Source organism: Zonotrichia albicollis, chromosome 3 (genome assembly GCF_047830755.1).
Source record: "Zonotrichia albicollis isolate bZonAlb1 chromosome 3, bZonAlb1.hap1, whole genome shotgun sequence".
NCBI classification, from domain to species: domain Eukaryota; kingdom Metazoa; phylum Chordata; class Aves; order Passeriformes; family Passerellidae; genus Zonotrichia; species Zonotrichia albicollis.
The window spans coordinates 1,494,010-1,508,611 of NC_133821.1; the positions used below are offsets into that span (position 1 = coordinate 1,494,010).

General features: G+C 55.8%; 1 protein-coding gene and 1 long non-coding RNA gene across 2 annotated transcripts; one reads left to right on the top strand and one right to left on the bottom strand.

Moving 5' to 3' along the window:
* Nucleotides 1-858: 858 nt before the first annotated feature.
* PBK (PDZ binding kinase) lies at nucleotides 859-13,315 on the bottom strand. The gene is made up of 8 exons (XM_074536364.1): nucleotides 13,190-13,315; nucleotides 12,344-12,438; nucleotides 11,667-11,757; nucleotides 10,550-10,692; nucleotides 8,240-8,409; nucleotides 7,326-7,455; nucleotides 3,323-3,499; nucleotides 859-2,117 (listed from the first exon to the last, which is right to left on the bottom strand). The coding sequence occupies exons 2-8, from the start codon at nucleotides 12,390-12,392 to the stop codon at nucleotides 1,879-1,881; spliced, it is 999 nt and encodes a 332-aa protein (XP_074392465.1). The 5' UTR covers nucleotides 12,393-12,438; nucleotides 13,190-13,315; the 3' UTR covers nucleotides 859-1,878.
* LOC141728416 (uncharacterized) lies at nucleotides 7,322-11,143 on the top strand. Its single transcript, XR_012579317.1, has 3 exons — nucleotides 7,322-7,452; nucleotides 8,213-8,404; nucleotides 10,846-11,143. It is a non-coding gene; the product is annotated as an uncharacterized LOC141728416 (long non-coding RNA).
* Nucleotides 13,316-14,602: the final 1,287 nt, after the last annotated feature.

Genomic DNA, 14,602 nt, shown 5'->3' on the forward strand with positions numbered 1-14,602 from the left:
CAACTCTGGGATCCTGGGCTCCAGGATCAACTCCCACTGGGATTCCAGGAGGTTCTGGAATTTTGGGAATGTTGGGCTCTGTAATCCCCATAATCCCAGGAATTCCAGCTCCATAATCCCGGAATTTCCAGGTCCATAATCCCAGGAATTCCAGCTCTGTAACCCTGGGAATTCCTGCTCTGTTATACCAGGAATTCCCATTTCATTATCCCAGGATCCCAGCTCCATTATCCCAGAATTCCAGCTGTTATCCCTGGAATTCCAGCTCCAATATCCCAGGCTCTCAGGCCTCTGGAACTCTGAGAATTCCAGGTCTGTAATCCCAGGAATTCCAGATCCATATTCCCGGAATTTTTGCTCCATAATCCCAGGAATTCCGGCTCCATAATCCCGGAATTTCTGCTCCATAATCCCAGGAATTCCTGCTCTGTTATCCTGGGCTCTCAATGCTCTGGAATTCCAGGAATCCCAGCTCGGTAATGCCAGGAATTCCTGCTCCGTTATCCCAGAATTCCAGCTCTGTAATGCCAGGAATTCCCGCTCCGTTATCCCAGAATTCCCGCTCCACTGCTACCCCAGTCTCTCAGGGCTGTGTTATCCTGGAATTCCCACTCCATTATCCTGGAATTCCAGCTCTGTTATCCTGGAATTCCCATTCCATTATCCCGGAATTCCAGCTCTGTTATCCCAGTCCCTCAGGGATCTGTTATCCCGGAATTCCCGCCGTGTTACTGGCATCATTCCCGGTATCCCACCCCTCATTCCCGGTATCCCATCCCTCATTCCCGTTATCCCACCCCTCATTCCCGTTATCCCGTCCCTCATTCCCGTTATCCCATCCCTCATTCCCGGTATCCCATCCCTCATTCCCGCTATCCCACCCCTCATTCCCGTTATCCCATCCCTCATTCCCGCTATCCCATCCCTCATTCCCGCAGTGCACTGACAATGGCGGCCGCTGGGGGGCGCCGCGGCCGGGGCATGCGCAGAAGAGCTCCCGCACGGGCCGCTGTGAGGGCATTCCCGCTCCGTTATCCCATCCCTCATTCCCGCTGTCCCTCAGGGCTGTGTTATCCCGGCATTATTCCCGTAATTATCCCGTCATTCCCGTTCTGCCCCCGCCTGTTCCCGTTCCCGTTCCCGGCATTCCCGCAGCTGCAGCAGCGCAGTGACGATGGCGGCCGCCGGGGGGCGCATGCGCAGAAGAGCTCCCGCACGGGCCGCTGCCAGGGCATTCCCGCTGTTATCCCGGCTATTCCCGCTGTCCCTTATTATTCCCACTGTGTTATCCCGGCTATTCCCGCTATCCCCCATCATTCCTGCTCTGTTATCCCTCATTCCCTCCCCATCTCGTCATTCCCGCTCTCCCCCCGGCTGTTCCCGTTCCCGTTCCCGGCATTTCCGCAGCTGCTGCAGCGCAGCGACGACGGTGGTCGCTAGGGGTGCGGCGCATGCGCAGAAGAGCTCCCGCACGGGCCGCTGCCAAGGCATTCCCGCTCTGTTATCCCATCCCTCACTCCCGCTGTCCCCCACCCCTCATTCCCGCTGTGTTATCCCGGCTATCCCCGCTGTCCCTCATCATTCCCAGCCCATTATCCTGTCATTATTCCTGTTATCCCGCCCCTCATTCCCGCTCTCCCCCCGGTTGTTCCCGTTCCCGGCATTCCCGCAGCTCCAGCAGCGCAGTGACGATGGCGGCCGCCGGGGTGGCGCTGCGGACGGGGCATGCGCAGAAGAGCTCCCGCACGGGCCGCTGCCAGGGCATTCCCACTGTGTTATCCCACCCCTCATTCCCGCTGTGTTATCCCGGCTATCCCCGCTGTCCCTCATCATTCCCACCCCGTTATCCCGGCATTATTCCCGTAATTATCCCGCCCCTCATTCCCGCTCTCCCCCCGGCTGTTCCCGTTCCCGGCATTCCCGCAGCTGCAGCAGCGCAGTGACGATGGCGGCCGCCGGGGGGCGCCGCGGGGGCTCGCGGGCGGTGCATGCGCAGAAGAGCTCCCGCACGGGCGCCTGGGAGGGCTCCTGCGCCGCCTCCGCGGGCAGCGGCGGCCGCGAGCCCAGCGCGGCCTGGTACGCGGCCTCGTCCAGGGAATCCTCCGAGCACGAGTCCTCTGCGATAACGGGAACGAGGGACGGAGGGAGGGAGAGAGGGAAGGGCTGTTGGGAGCAGATCCCGGGAATCCCGGCCCCATCCCAGCCCGCCGCTTCCTGATGCTCCCAGGGATCCTCTGGGAGTTCCAGCCCAGGCCCTCCACACCCTCCCAGACAGGAATTCTCCCCAAAATCCCAAAATTACAAAACCTCAAGATCCCAAACTCCCAAAACACCAAGATCCCAAAATCCCAACCCTCTGGGATGCCGGGGGCCCAGCGGCGCTTCCTGATCTTCCCAGGGCGATCCAGAGCTTTCCTTGGACACTAACAGGGATCCTCTGAGAATTCCAGCCCTCCACACCCTCCCAGACAGGAACTCCTTCCCAAAGTCCCAAAATCATGAAATCCTAAAAGCCCAAGATCCCAATATCCCAACCCTCTGGAGTGCCAGGAGGGAGCGGCCGTCAGCAGTGCATCCCAGGAATCCCAGTCGCGATCCCAGTGTAGAGCTTCCTGATGTACCCAGGGTGATCCCGAGACCACCAGGGATCCTCTGGGAATTCCAGCCCAGCCAGGAATTCCTTCCCAAGATCCCACAATCCCAAAATCCCGACCCTCTGGCCATGGTGGGAGCCATTCCCTGTCCTGCCATTCCAGGCCCTTTTCCCAAATCCCGCTCCAGCTCTCCAGGCCTGGATCCATCCCCATCCCCATTCCTCCTTGAGAAGGAATTTTGGGATCCAGGGCTGCACTGGGAATTCAGGACTCCAGGAAGGGTCTTCCTTTCCTTTTCCACCCCCGAATTCCATAAAAATCCCTCGGGATGCATCCTGAGTGTCCTTGATCCCAGAATCCCGAAATGGTTTGGGATGGGATCCCTGGACCTTCAATCCCATGATCCCAGGGACACTTCCCACCATCCCAGGGTGATCCAAATCCACCCTTGGACGCTGCCAGGGATTCTTTGGGAATTCCAGCCCAGCCAGGAATCCCTTCCCAAGATCCCACCATCCCAAGCTCCCCTTTCCCAGCGGGAATCCCATCCCATCCCATCCCATCCCATCCCATCCCATCCCATCCCATCCCATCCCACCCCATCCCATTCCCCCTTTCCCCAAATCCCAAAGCCCCTTTCCCACCCGAGCACTCCCCGGATCCCTTCCCCACGCCCGTTCCCTCTCTGTAATTCCCGTAATTCCCGTTATTCCCGTAATTCCCGGTACCGTCGGATCCGTCCTCGCGGGCCGGGGGCAGGTGGGGCACGCTCAGCGCCAGCATCTCCCAGAGCGTGAGGCCGAAGGCGAAGACGTCGGCGCGGTCGGAGATGGCCCCGCCCGGCTCCAGCGCCTCGGGCGGCGACCACGGCTCCGTGCCCACATAGCACAGGGACGGGTCACTCACTAAAACAGGGATAACGGGAATAAATCGGGAATAACGGGATCAATGGGATCAATGGGGCTCCGTGCCCACGTAGCACAGGGACGGGTCACTCACTGTGCAGGGATAACGGGAAAAAATCGGGAATAATGGGATCAATGGGATGGATGGGGCTCCATGCCCACGTAGCACAGGGACGGGTCTCTCACTAAAACAGGATAACGGGATATTGGGAATTATGGGATCAATGGGGCTCCGTGCCCACGTAGCACAGGGAGGGATCGCTCACTGCACACGGAAAAATGGGAATACATCGGGAATAATGGGATCAATGGGATCAATGGGGCTCCGTGCCCACGTAGCACAGGGAGGGATCACTCACTGCAGCAGGAAAAACGGGAATAAATCGGGAATAACGGGAATAAATCAGGAATAACGGGATCAATGGGATCAATGGGGCTCTGTGCCCACGTAGCACAGGGAGGGGTCGCTCACTGCCATGGGATAACGGGAATAAATCGGGAATAACGGGATCAATGGGATATAGGGCTCCGTGCCCACGTAGCACAGGGAGGGGTCACTCACTAAAACAGGGATAACGGGAAAAAATCGGGAATAACGGGATCAATGGGGCTCCGTGCCCACGTAGCACAGGGAGGGATCACTGACTGCCGAGGAAATAATGGGAATAATTCGGGAATAATGGGATATTGGGAATAACGGGATCAATGGGGCTCCATGCCCACGTAGCACAGGGAGGGATCACTCACTGCCGAGGGGATAACGGGATATTGGGAATTATGGGATCAATGGGATCAATGGGGCTCCGTGCCCACATAGCTCAGGGACAGGTTGCTCACTGCCGAGGGAAAAACGGGAATTTGGGATCAATGGGATCAACAGGATCAACGGGATCAATGGGGCTCCGTGCCCACGTAGCACAGGGAGGGATCGCTCACTAAAACAGGGATAACGGGAATAAATCGGGAATAACAGGATCAATGGGATCAATGGGGCTCCGTGCCCACGTAGCACAGAGAGGGGTCACTCACTGCACAGGGATAATGGGATATTGGGAATTATGGGATCAACGGGATCAATGGGATCAATGGGGCTCCGTGCCCATGTAGCACAGGGAGGGGTGGCTCACTGCACAGGGATAACGGGATATTGGGAATAACAGGATCAATGGGATCAATGGGATTTGGGGCTCCGTGCCCACGTAGCACAGGGAGGGATCGCTCACTAAAACAGGGATAACGGGAAAAAATCGGGAATAACGGGATCAACGGGATCAATGGGGCTCCGTGCCCATGTAGCACAGGGAGGGGTCACTCACTAAAACAGGGATAACGGGATATTGGGAATTATGGGATCAATGGGATCAATGGGGCTCCATGCCCACGTAGCACGGGGACGGATCACTCACTGCCATGGGATAATGGGATCAATGGGATATGGGAATCAATGGGTATGGGGCTCCGTGCCCACATAGCTCAGGGAGGGGTCGCTCACTGCACAGGGATAACGGGATATTGGGAATTATGGGATCAATGGGATCAATGGGGCTCCGTGCCCACGTAGCACAGGGAGAGGTTGCTCACTGCCATGGGATAACAGGAAAAAATCGGGATCAATGGGATCAAAGGGATAGTGGGATTGCAAATGGGATCGGGATCGCTCACTGCACAGGGATAACGGGGACAAATCGGGAATGATGGGATCAAAGGGATATTGGGATCAGGATACTGGGATTGAGATTGCTCACTGCAGCGGGAGCAGAGGGATGGCGGGATATTAGGATCAAAGGGATTTTGGGATTGGGAATGGGATCGCTCATTGCAGCGGGATAACGGGATATCAGGGACAGGATTGGGAATGGGATCACTCACTGCAGCGGGATAACGGGATATCGGGAACGGGAATGGATTGGGAAGGGGATCACTCACTACAACGGGATCAAGGGATCAAAGGGATGTTGGGAATGGGATCCATGGGATGGGAGTCCCCCATTCCCGGTCATTCCCGGTGTCCCACCTGTCAGGTTCTCGGCCAGGGGCAGGGATGAAAGGGATGAACTGGATCAGAGGGATATTGGGATCGGGAATGGGAATGAGATCGGGAATGGGATCGCTCACTGCAGTGGGATCAACAGGATCAAAGGGATATCGGGAATGGAATTGGGAATGAGATCGCTCACAGAAATCCATGGGAATGGGATCCATGGGAATAGGATGAGATCCATGGGGATGGGACTCCCACATTCCCAGGGACCCCGCATTCCTGGGAACCCCACATTCCCGGGAATCCCATCCCAATGGGAATGGAGATGAAACCCATTGGAATGGGAGTCATGGGAATGGGATCCATGGGAGTAGGGATGGCAGTGGGATCCATGGGAATGGGATCGCTCACTACAACGGGATCACGGGATCAAAGGGACGCTGGGAATGGGATCCATGGAATGGGAATCCCCCGTTCCCGGTGATTCCCGGTGTCCCACCAGTCAGGTTCTCGTCCAGGGGCAGGGATGAAAGGGATGAACCGGATCAGAGGGATATTGGGATCAGGAATGGGAATGAGATCGGGAATGGGATCGCTCACTGCAGTGGGATCAACAGGATCAAAGGGATATCGGGAATGGGAATGGATTGGGAAGGGGATTGCTCACAGAAATCCATGGGAATGGGATCCATGGGAATAGGATGTGATCCATGGGGATGGGACTCCCACATTCCCAGGGACCCCGCATTCCTGGGAACCCCACATTCCCGGGAATCCCATCCCAATGGGAATGGAGATGAAACCCATTGGAACGGGAGTCATGGGAATGGGATCCATGGGAACAGGAATGGGAGTGGGATCCATGGGAATGGGATCACTCACTACAACGGAATCACGGGATCAAAGGGATGCTGGGAATGGGATCCATGGGATGGGAGTCCCCCGTTGCCGGTAATTCCCGGTGTCCCAGCTGTCAGGTGGGAATATATTGGGATCAAAGGGATCAATGGGATACGGGGTTCTGTGCCCAGATAGGAGAGAGAGGGGTCACTCACTGCCATGGGATAACGGGAACATCTCGGGAATAATGGGATCAATGGGATGTTGGGATCGGGACTGCCCACGTAGCACAGGGACGGGTTTCTCACTGCACAGGGATAACAGGGACAAATCGGGATCAATGGGATATCGGGATTGGGATACTGGGATTGGGATCAAAGGGATATCAGGAATGGGATTGGGAATGTGATCGGGATCGCTCACTGCCGATGGAGCGGAGGGAACAAATTGGGAATGATGGGATCAAAGGGATATTGGGATCCGGATGTTGGGATCGAGGTTGCTCACTGCAGCGGGAGCAGAGGGATGGCGGGATATTGGGATCACAGGGATATTGGGATTGGGAATGGGATCGCTTACTGCAGCGGGATAACGGGATATCAGGGACAGGATTGGGAATGGGATCACTCACTGCAGCGGGATAATGGGATATCGGGAATGGGAATGGATTGGGAAGGGGATTGCTCACAGAAATCCATGGGAATGGGATCCATGGGAATAGGATGTGATCCATGGGGATGGGACTCCCACATTCCCAGGGACCCTGCATTCCTGGGAACCCCACATTCCCGGGAATCCCATCCCAATGGGAATGGAGATGAAACCCATTGGAATGGGAGTCATGGGAACGGGAGTCATGGGAATGGGATCCATGGGAATAGGAATGGCAGTGGGATCCATGGGAATGGGATCGCTCACTACAACGGGATCACGGGATCAAAGGGATGTTGGGAATGGGATCCATGGGATAGGAGCCCCCGTTCCCGGTGATTCCCGGTGTCCCACCGGTCAGGTTCTCGTCCAGGGGCAGGGAGACGCCGACGTCGCAGATCTTGACGCTCTCGAAGGCGCCGCGGACGACGACGTTGGGGGATTTGATGTCGCCGTGGAGCAGCCGCTGCTCCGTGTGCAGGTACTGCAGCGGGAAACGCCGGGAATGCCGGGAATTCAGAGCAGGGACAAATCCCGGATCCAGCCTGGAAACTTCAGGGGTGGCTCGGAATCCATGGATTGGGGGATCTCATGGATCAGCCCGATCCTGCGGCCGCTCCTTGGGCACTGCCAGGGATTCTCTGGGAATTCCAGCCCAACCGGGAATTCCTTGCCAAGATCCCAAAATCCCCAAATCCCCACCCTCTGGCCATGGTGGGAGCCATTCCCTGTCCTGCCATTCCAGGCCCTTTTCCCAAATCTCGCTCCAGCTCTCCTGGGTTGGATCCAGCCCCATCCCCATTCCTCCTTGAGAAGGAATTTTGGGATCCAGGGATTCCCTGGGAATTCAGGACTCCAGGAAGGGTCTCCCTTCCCTTTTCCATCCCCGAATTCCATAAAAATCCCTCGGGATGGATCCTGAGTGTCCTTGATCCCAGAATCCCGGAATGGTTTGGGATGGGATCCATGGACCTTCAATCCCATCCCAGGGACACTTCCCACCATCCCAGGGTGATCCAAACCCACCCTGGGACACTGCCAGGGATTCTCTGGGAATTCCAGCCCAGCCAGGAATCCTTTCCCAAGAAGATCCCACCCATCCCCATCCCTATCCCAGCATCTAGAAAGCCCCCTTGGCTCCCCTTTATCCCGGAATCCCAGTATTTCCTTGGAATCTTGGGAGTTTCCTGGAACCACGTGACTTTTCCCAGAATTCCCCGGCTTTCTTCCCGAAATCCCAGGGTTTTTTCCCGGGATTTTCCGGGTACCTGGAGGCCCCTGGCCATGCTGAGGGCCACGTGCAGGATGGTGCCGGCCGGGAACATTCCCAGGCCCTGCTCCCGGCGCTCCTCGATGAGGTCGTTCAGGGATTTCTCCCCCCCGAATTCCATGGCCAGGCAGAGGCTCCCGTCCGGAGCCGTCGTCAGCGCCCGGTACCCTGGAATGGGAACACTGGGATCACTGGGAATGTGATGGGATCCATGGGGATGGAAATGGGAGCCATGGGAATGAGAGCCATGGGAATGAGAGCCATGGGAATGGGATGGGATCCATGGGGATGGAAATGGGATCCGTGGGAATGGGAGCCATGGGAATGCGATGGGATCCATGGGGATGGGAATGGGAGCCATGGGAATGAGAGCCGTGGGAATGGGATGGGATCCGTGGGAATGGGAGCCATGGGAATGGGAATGGGATCCATGGGATCCGTGGGAATGGGATCCCTGGGAATGGGATGGGATCAATGGGAATGGGATCCATAGGATCCATGGGAATGGGAGCCATGGGATCCATGGGAATAGGAGCCATGGGAATGGGATGGGATCCATGGGGATGGAAATGGGATCCGTGGGAATGAGAGCCATGGGAATGGGAATGGGATCCGTGGGAATGGGAATGGGATGGAATCCATGGGATCCCTGGGAATGGGATCCATGGGAGCCATGGGAATTGGATCCCCGACAATTGGAATGGAGATGGGAATGGGATCCTTGGGATTGGGATGGGATCCATAGGAATTGTATCCATGGGATCCGTGGGAATGGGATCCATGGGAATGGGAGCTGTGGGAATGGGATCCGTGGGAATGGGAGCTGTGGGAATGGGAACCATGGGATTTGTGGGAATGGGTATGGGAGCCTTGAGAATGGGAATGGGAACTGTGGGAATGGCAATGGGATTGGATCCATGGGAATGGGAACTGTGGGAATGGGTATGGCAATGGGATGGGATTGATAAGAATGGGATCCATGGGAATGGGATCTGTGGGAATAGGAGCTGCGGGATCCAAGGGAATGGGATTAATGAGAATGGGATCTGTGGGAATGGGAATGGTGGGATCCATGGGAATGGGGATGGCAATGGGAATGGGGGAGCAGCCACAATCATGGAATGCTCCAGATGGGATTCATGGATTTCAGTCCCATCCCAATCCAACCCTGAGCCCTCCCTTGATCCCAGGGAGCTCCAAATCCATCCTTGGACACTCCCGGGGATCCGGGGGCAGCCCCGGCTTCCCTGGGAACTCCAGAGGCACTGGGAGGTTTGGAATTCCCCAATCCCGGATCCCCCTCATCTCCCTCTGGAATTGGCTCCACCCCCTCCATTCCCATGGATCCAACCCCATTCCCAATGGATCCGCCCCCTCCATTCCCAATGTACCCAACCCCATTCCCATGGATCCATCTCTCCATTCCCAATGGATCCAACTCCTTCATTCCCTTGGATTTATCCCTCCATTCCCATCAAATCCATTCCCATTCCCAATGGTTCCAACCCCATTCCCATCAAATCCCCTCCATTCCCAGGGGATCCAACCAATTCCCATGGATCCAACCCCTGCATTCCCATGGATCCATTCCCATCAAATCCAACCCTGCATTCCCAATGTACCCAACCCCATTCCCATCAAATCCATCTCCATTCCCATCACACCGAACCCCAATCCCAATGTACCCAACCCCATTCCCAATGTACCCCACCCCATTCCCATGGATCCAACCCCATTCCCAATGTACCCAACCCCATTCCCAATGTCCCCAACCCCATTCCCATGGATCCAACCCCATTCCCAATGTACCCCACCCCATTCCCAATGTCCCCAACCCCATTTCCAAAGTACCCAACCCCAATCCCAATGTACCCAACTCTATTCCCATGGATCCAGCCCCATTCCCAATGTACCCAACCCCATTCCCATCACACCCAACCCCATTCCCATGGATCCAACCCCATTCCCATGGATCCAACCCCATTCCCATCAAATCCATCTCCATTCCCATCACACCCAACCCCATTCCCAATGTACCCAAACCCATTCCCAATGTCCCCAACCCCATTCCCATGTACCCCACCCCATTCCCATCACACCCAACCCCATTCCCATGTCCCCAACCCCAATCCCAATGTACCCAGCCCCATTCCCAATGTACCCCACCCCATTACCCTACCCCATTCCCATGTCCCCAACCCCATTCCCAATGTCCCCAACCCCATTCCCAATGTCCCCAACCCCATTCCCAATGTCCCCAACCCCTCCATTCCCATGGATCCATGCCCCGGTTCCCGGGAAGGCGCACCGACAATGTTGGGGTGCCGCAGGTTCCGCAGGGTCCGCGCCTCCTCGCGCAGCCGGCGCTGGAAGCGGCTGCGCTGGCTCTGCGAGCAGCCGGCGTTGATTTTCTTCACCGCCCACGGGGAGCGCGGCAGCCCCCGCGGGGACCTGCCCGGGAAAAACCCCGGAATTCCCACGGAATTCCCAACGGGAAAGGGTCCAAACTCCCCCCCACCCACACACACAGTGGGACGGGAATGCTGCGAATTCCACCAGGGAATTTTCGAGGAAAGGGAAGTTTTTATCCGATCCCGTTTCCAGGTGGAGCCGGTGGAGGGAAGGAATGGAGCTCAAACCCCTGGAATTCCAGCTGGGAATGGGTTAACCGGAAATAATGGAGCCCACAATCCTGGAATTCCGGCCAAGAAAGGGTTATCCCAAAATAATGGAGCCCAAATCCCAGAATTCCAGCTGGGAATGGGTTATCCCAGAATAATGGAGCCCAAAATCTTGCAATTCCCAGGAATAATGGAGCCCAAATCCCAGAATTCTAGCTGGGAATGTGTTATCCAAAAATAAACCCAAATCCTGGGATTCCAGCTGGGAATGGGTTATCCCAAAATAATGGAGCCCAAAATCCCAGAATTCCCAGGAATGGAGCCCAAATCCCAGAATTCCAGCTGGGAATGGGTTATCCAAAAATAAGCCCAAATCCCAGAATTACAGCTTGGCAAGGATTATCCCAAAATAACGGAGCTCAAATCCTGGAATTCCTGGGAATGGAGCCCAAATCCCTGTGATTCCAGCCAGGAAAGGGCTATCCCAAAATAATGGAGCCCAAAGCCCTGGAATTCCAGCCAGGACAAGATTATCCTGAAATAATGGAGCCTAAATCCCTGGATTCCAGCTGGGACAGGGTTATCCCAAAATAATGGAGCCCAATATCCCTGGAATTCCAGCTGGGCCAAGATTATCCCAAAATAACGAAGCCCAAATCCCAGAATTCCAACCGGGACAGGGTTATCCCAAAACTCCATGTTCCTTCTCAGCTCCACAATTCCCAAATCCCTCCCTCGGCTCCATATCCATGGGGAAGAAAACCGGGATCACCTCCGGGATTTCCCAGGATAACAATTCCCAACCTTTTCATCAGGTAGACGCTGACTCCGGTGCCGAATCCCAACTTCTGCATGAAGGGAGAGGCCGGGATGGTGACGGACACGGGGCTGGGCTCTGCGGGGACAATTCCCGGTGATCCCATGGGAAATCCCACTGGGATCGGGGTCTGCTGATCCCATGGACAATCCCACAGGCATTGGGATCTGCTGATGCTACAGGAAAATCCAACTGGGAATGGGATGTGCTGATCCCATGGACAATCCTGCTGGGAATGGGACCTGCTGATTCCACAGGAAATCCCTTTGGGAACATTCCCATCCTTTTGGGAACATTCTCAATCCCTCTGGGTCCCTCCCAATCCCCTTGGGACCATCCCGATCCCTTTGGGATCATTCCAGGATCAAACATCCCGATCCCTCTGGGAACATCCCGATCCCTTTGGGAATGTTCCCATCCCCTTGGGATCATTCCAGGATCATTCCCATGGGAATGTTCCCATCCCCTTGGGGTCATTCCAGGATCATTCCCATTCCTTTGGAACCATCCCGATCCCTTTGGGATCATTCCAGGATCAAACATCCCGATCCCTTTGGGAACATCCCGATCCCTTTGGGAACATTCCGGGATCACACATCCCGATCCCTTCAGGACCATCCCGATCCCTCTGGGACCATTCCAGGCCATTCCCGCTGTTCCTCACCGGCTTTGTCCCGGCGGGCCGAGGGCGTCGGGGACTGGAAGGTGTCCATGGAGCCGATCCCAATCCCAATCCTGATCCCAATCCCAATCCCGATCCTGTGGGACACGGAGGGACCCCAATGGCACTGGGGAGGCGGGTTGGGAATTGGGGGGAATTTTGGGAATTGGGAAATCCTGAATTTGGGTGTTGGTGGGGGAGGCAGGGGGGAGCGCAGATTTGGGAATTGGAGGAAATTTTGGGAAATGGGGATATCCTGGATTTGGGAATTGGAGGAAATTCTGGGGACTGGGGGGGGGGGCCTGGATTTGGAGAAATCCTGGATTTGGAAATTGGAGAAACCCCGGGTTTGGGGATTACAGAAATCCTGGATTTGGGAATTGGGAAATCCCAGATTTGGGCATTGGCAGGGGCAGATTTGGAAACTGGGGGAAAATTTTGGGAACTGGGGAATTTCCCAAATTTGGGAAATCCTGAATTTAGGAACTAGTGGGGGTTTCGTGTTTGGGAATTGGGGGATTCCAGATTTGGGAATCGGGAAATCCTGGATTTGGGAATTGGAGGGGAGCGGGCTGGATTTGGGAATTGCGGGGGGGGGGGGGGGGTCCCAAACTGGGGAATTCGGGAAGTCCCAGATTTGGGAATTTGGGGGGGATCCCCAAAATCCCGGCCCTGGGAACTGGGATGCTCCCAGGCTGGGGGATCTCAGATTTGGGAATTGTGGCGTGGGGCAGGATCCCAACACAGGGATGGGGGATCCGGGGTTGGGATTTGGGAATGGGGGGAATCCCAGGATTTTGGGGGGCGATCCCAGCTCCGGGGGCTCCCAGGAAGAGCCGCCGGTCCCACCTCGCTCCGGGGTTCGCTGGCTGCGGCCGCCGAGCCACGGGAATCCCGGGGTCCTTTTCCCGGTGCCGATCCCAAGGAAATTCCCGGGAAATCCCTGGATCCTTTTCCCGCCTTTTCCGGCCGTTTTCGGGCGCCGCGTTCGAACCCCGCGCGCGCGCTCGCGCCGGCCCCGCCCCTTCCTGGGGGGAGTGACCAAACACCAAATATGGCGCGAGGGGGCGTGGCCAGAGCAGCGCGGGCAGGCGCGGGGCGCGGTCAAAGCGGGGGGGCGTGGCCCAGCTCTGGCGGGGTGACGTAATCTGCGCGCGCGCGCTCGCGCGGTGTGGGGGCGTGGCCAGCGCGCGGTGGGCGTGGCTTGGGGCGGTCCCGGGGGGTTTTGGGGCGGCCCCAAAAGCGGCGCGGGGGTTTTGGGGCCCTCCGGGGGCTCCGCGGGGCTCGGAAGGGGCAAAGAGGGGAGAGGGGGTGCCCAGGAATTTGGGGGGGCGCTGGGGGGGGTCCGTGGAAAAACATAAATGCCCGAAAACCCCATAAAAATCTCAAATATACCTCTAAACCCCATAAACCCCAAAAATCCCCTTACCCCCCGATAAAACCCCATAAATGCCCTAAACCGCCGTAAAAACTCCATAAAACCCCACAAGACCCCAAAAAACCCCATAAACCACCATAAATGCCCTAAAACCCCATAAATGTCCATAAAAGCACATAAATACCCATAAACCCCAATAAAACCCCATAAATACCACAAACCCCTATAAAAAAAAAATCAAAAATACCCCATAAACCCCACAAACAAAAAAAATAAAAACATAAACCCCATAAAGGGCCACAAACCTCCATAAACCTCACGAACCTCATAACCCCATAAACAACATTAATCCCATAATGCCCCATTAAACCCCATAAACACCATAAACCCCCATTAACCCATTAAACCCCATAAAACACCCTAAACCCCATAAAATCCCCCAAAACCCCATAAATTGCATAAAAACCCTCAAACCTCTATAAATTGCATAAACCCCATAAAAGCCAATAAAACCCCATAAACCAAATAAATCCCCATAAATCCCTCTCAACCCCCAGGAAACCCCATAAATGCCCATAAAACCCCAATAAAAATCCCATAAATACCCTAAACCCCCATAAAATCCCCAAAAATACCTCTAAACGCCATAAACCCCATAAAATCCCCCAACCCCCATAAATCCCCCTAAACCTCCATACATCCCCCAAAACCCCTAAACCCCCAGAAATGCCCTAAACCCCCATAAAACCCCCAAAATCCCCCAAACCCCATAGACCCCCTAAACCCCCATCCTTGCATCCCCATAAATCCCCCAAACTCCCATAAAAGCCCCCTAAACCTCATAAATCCCAAAACTCCATAAAACCCCATAAAATCCCAAAAAA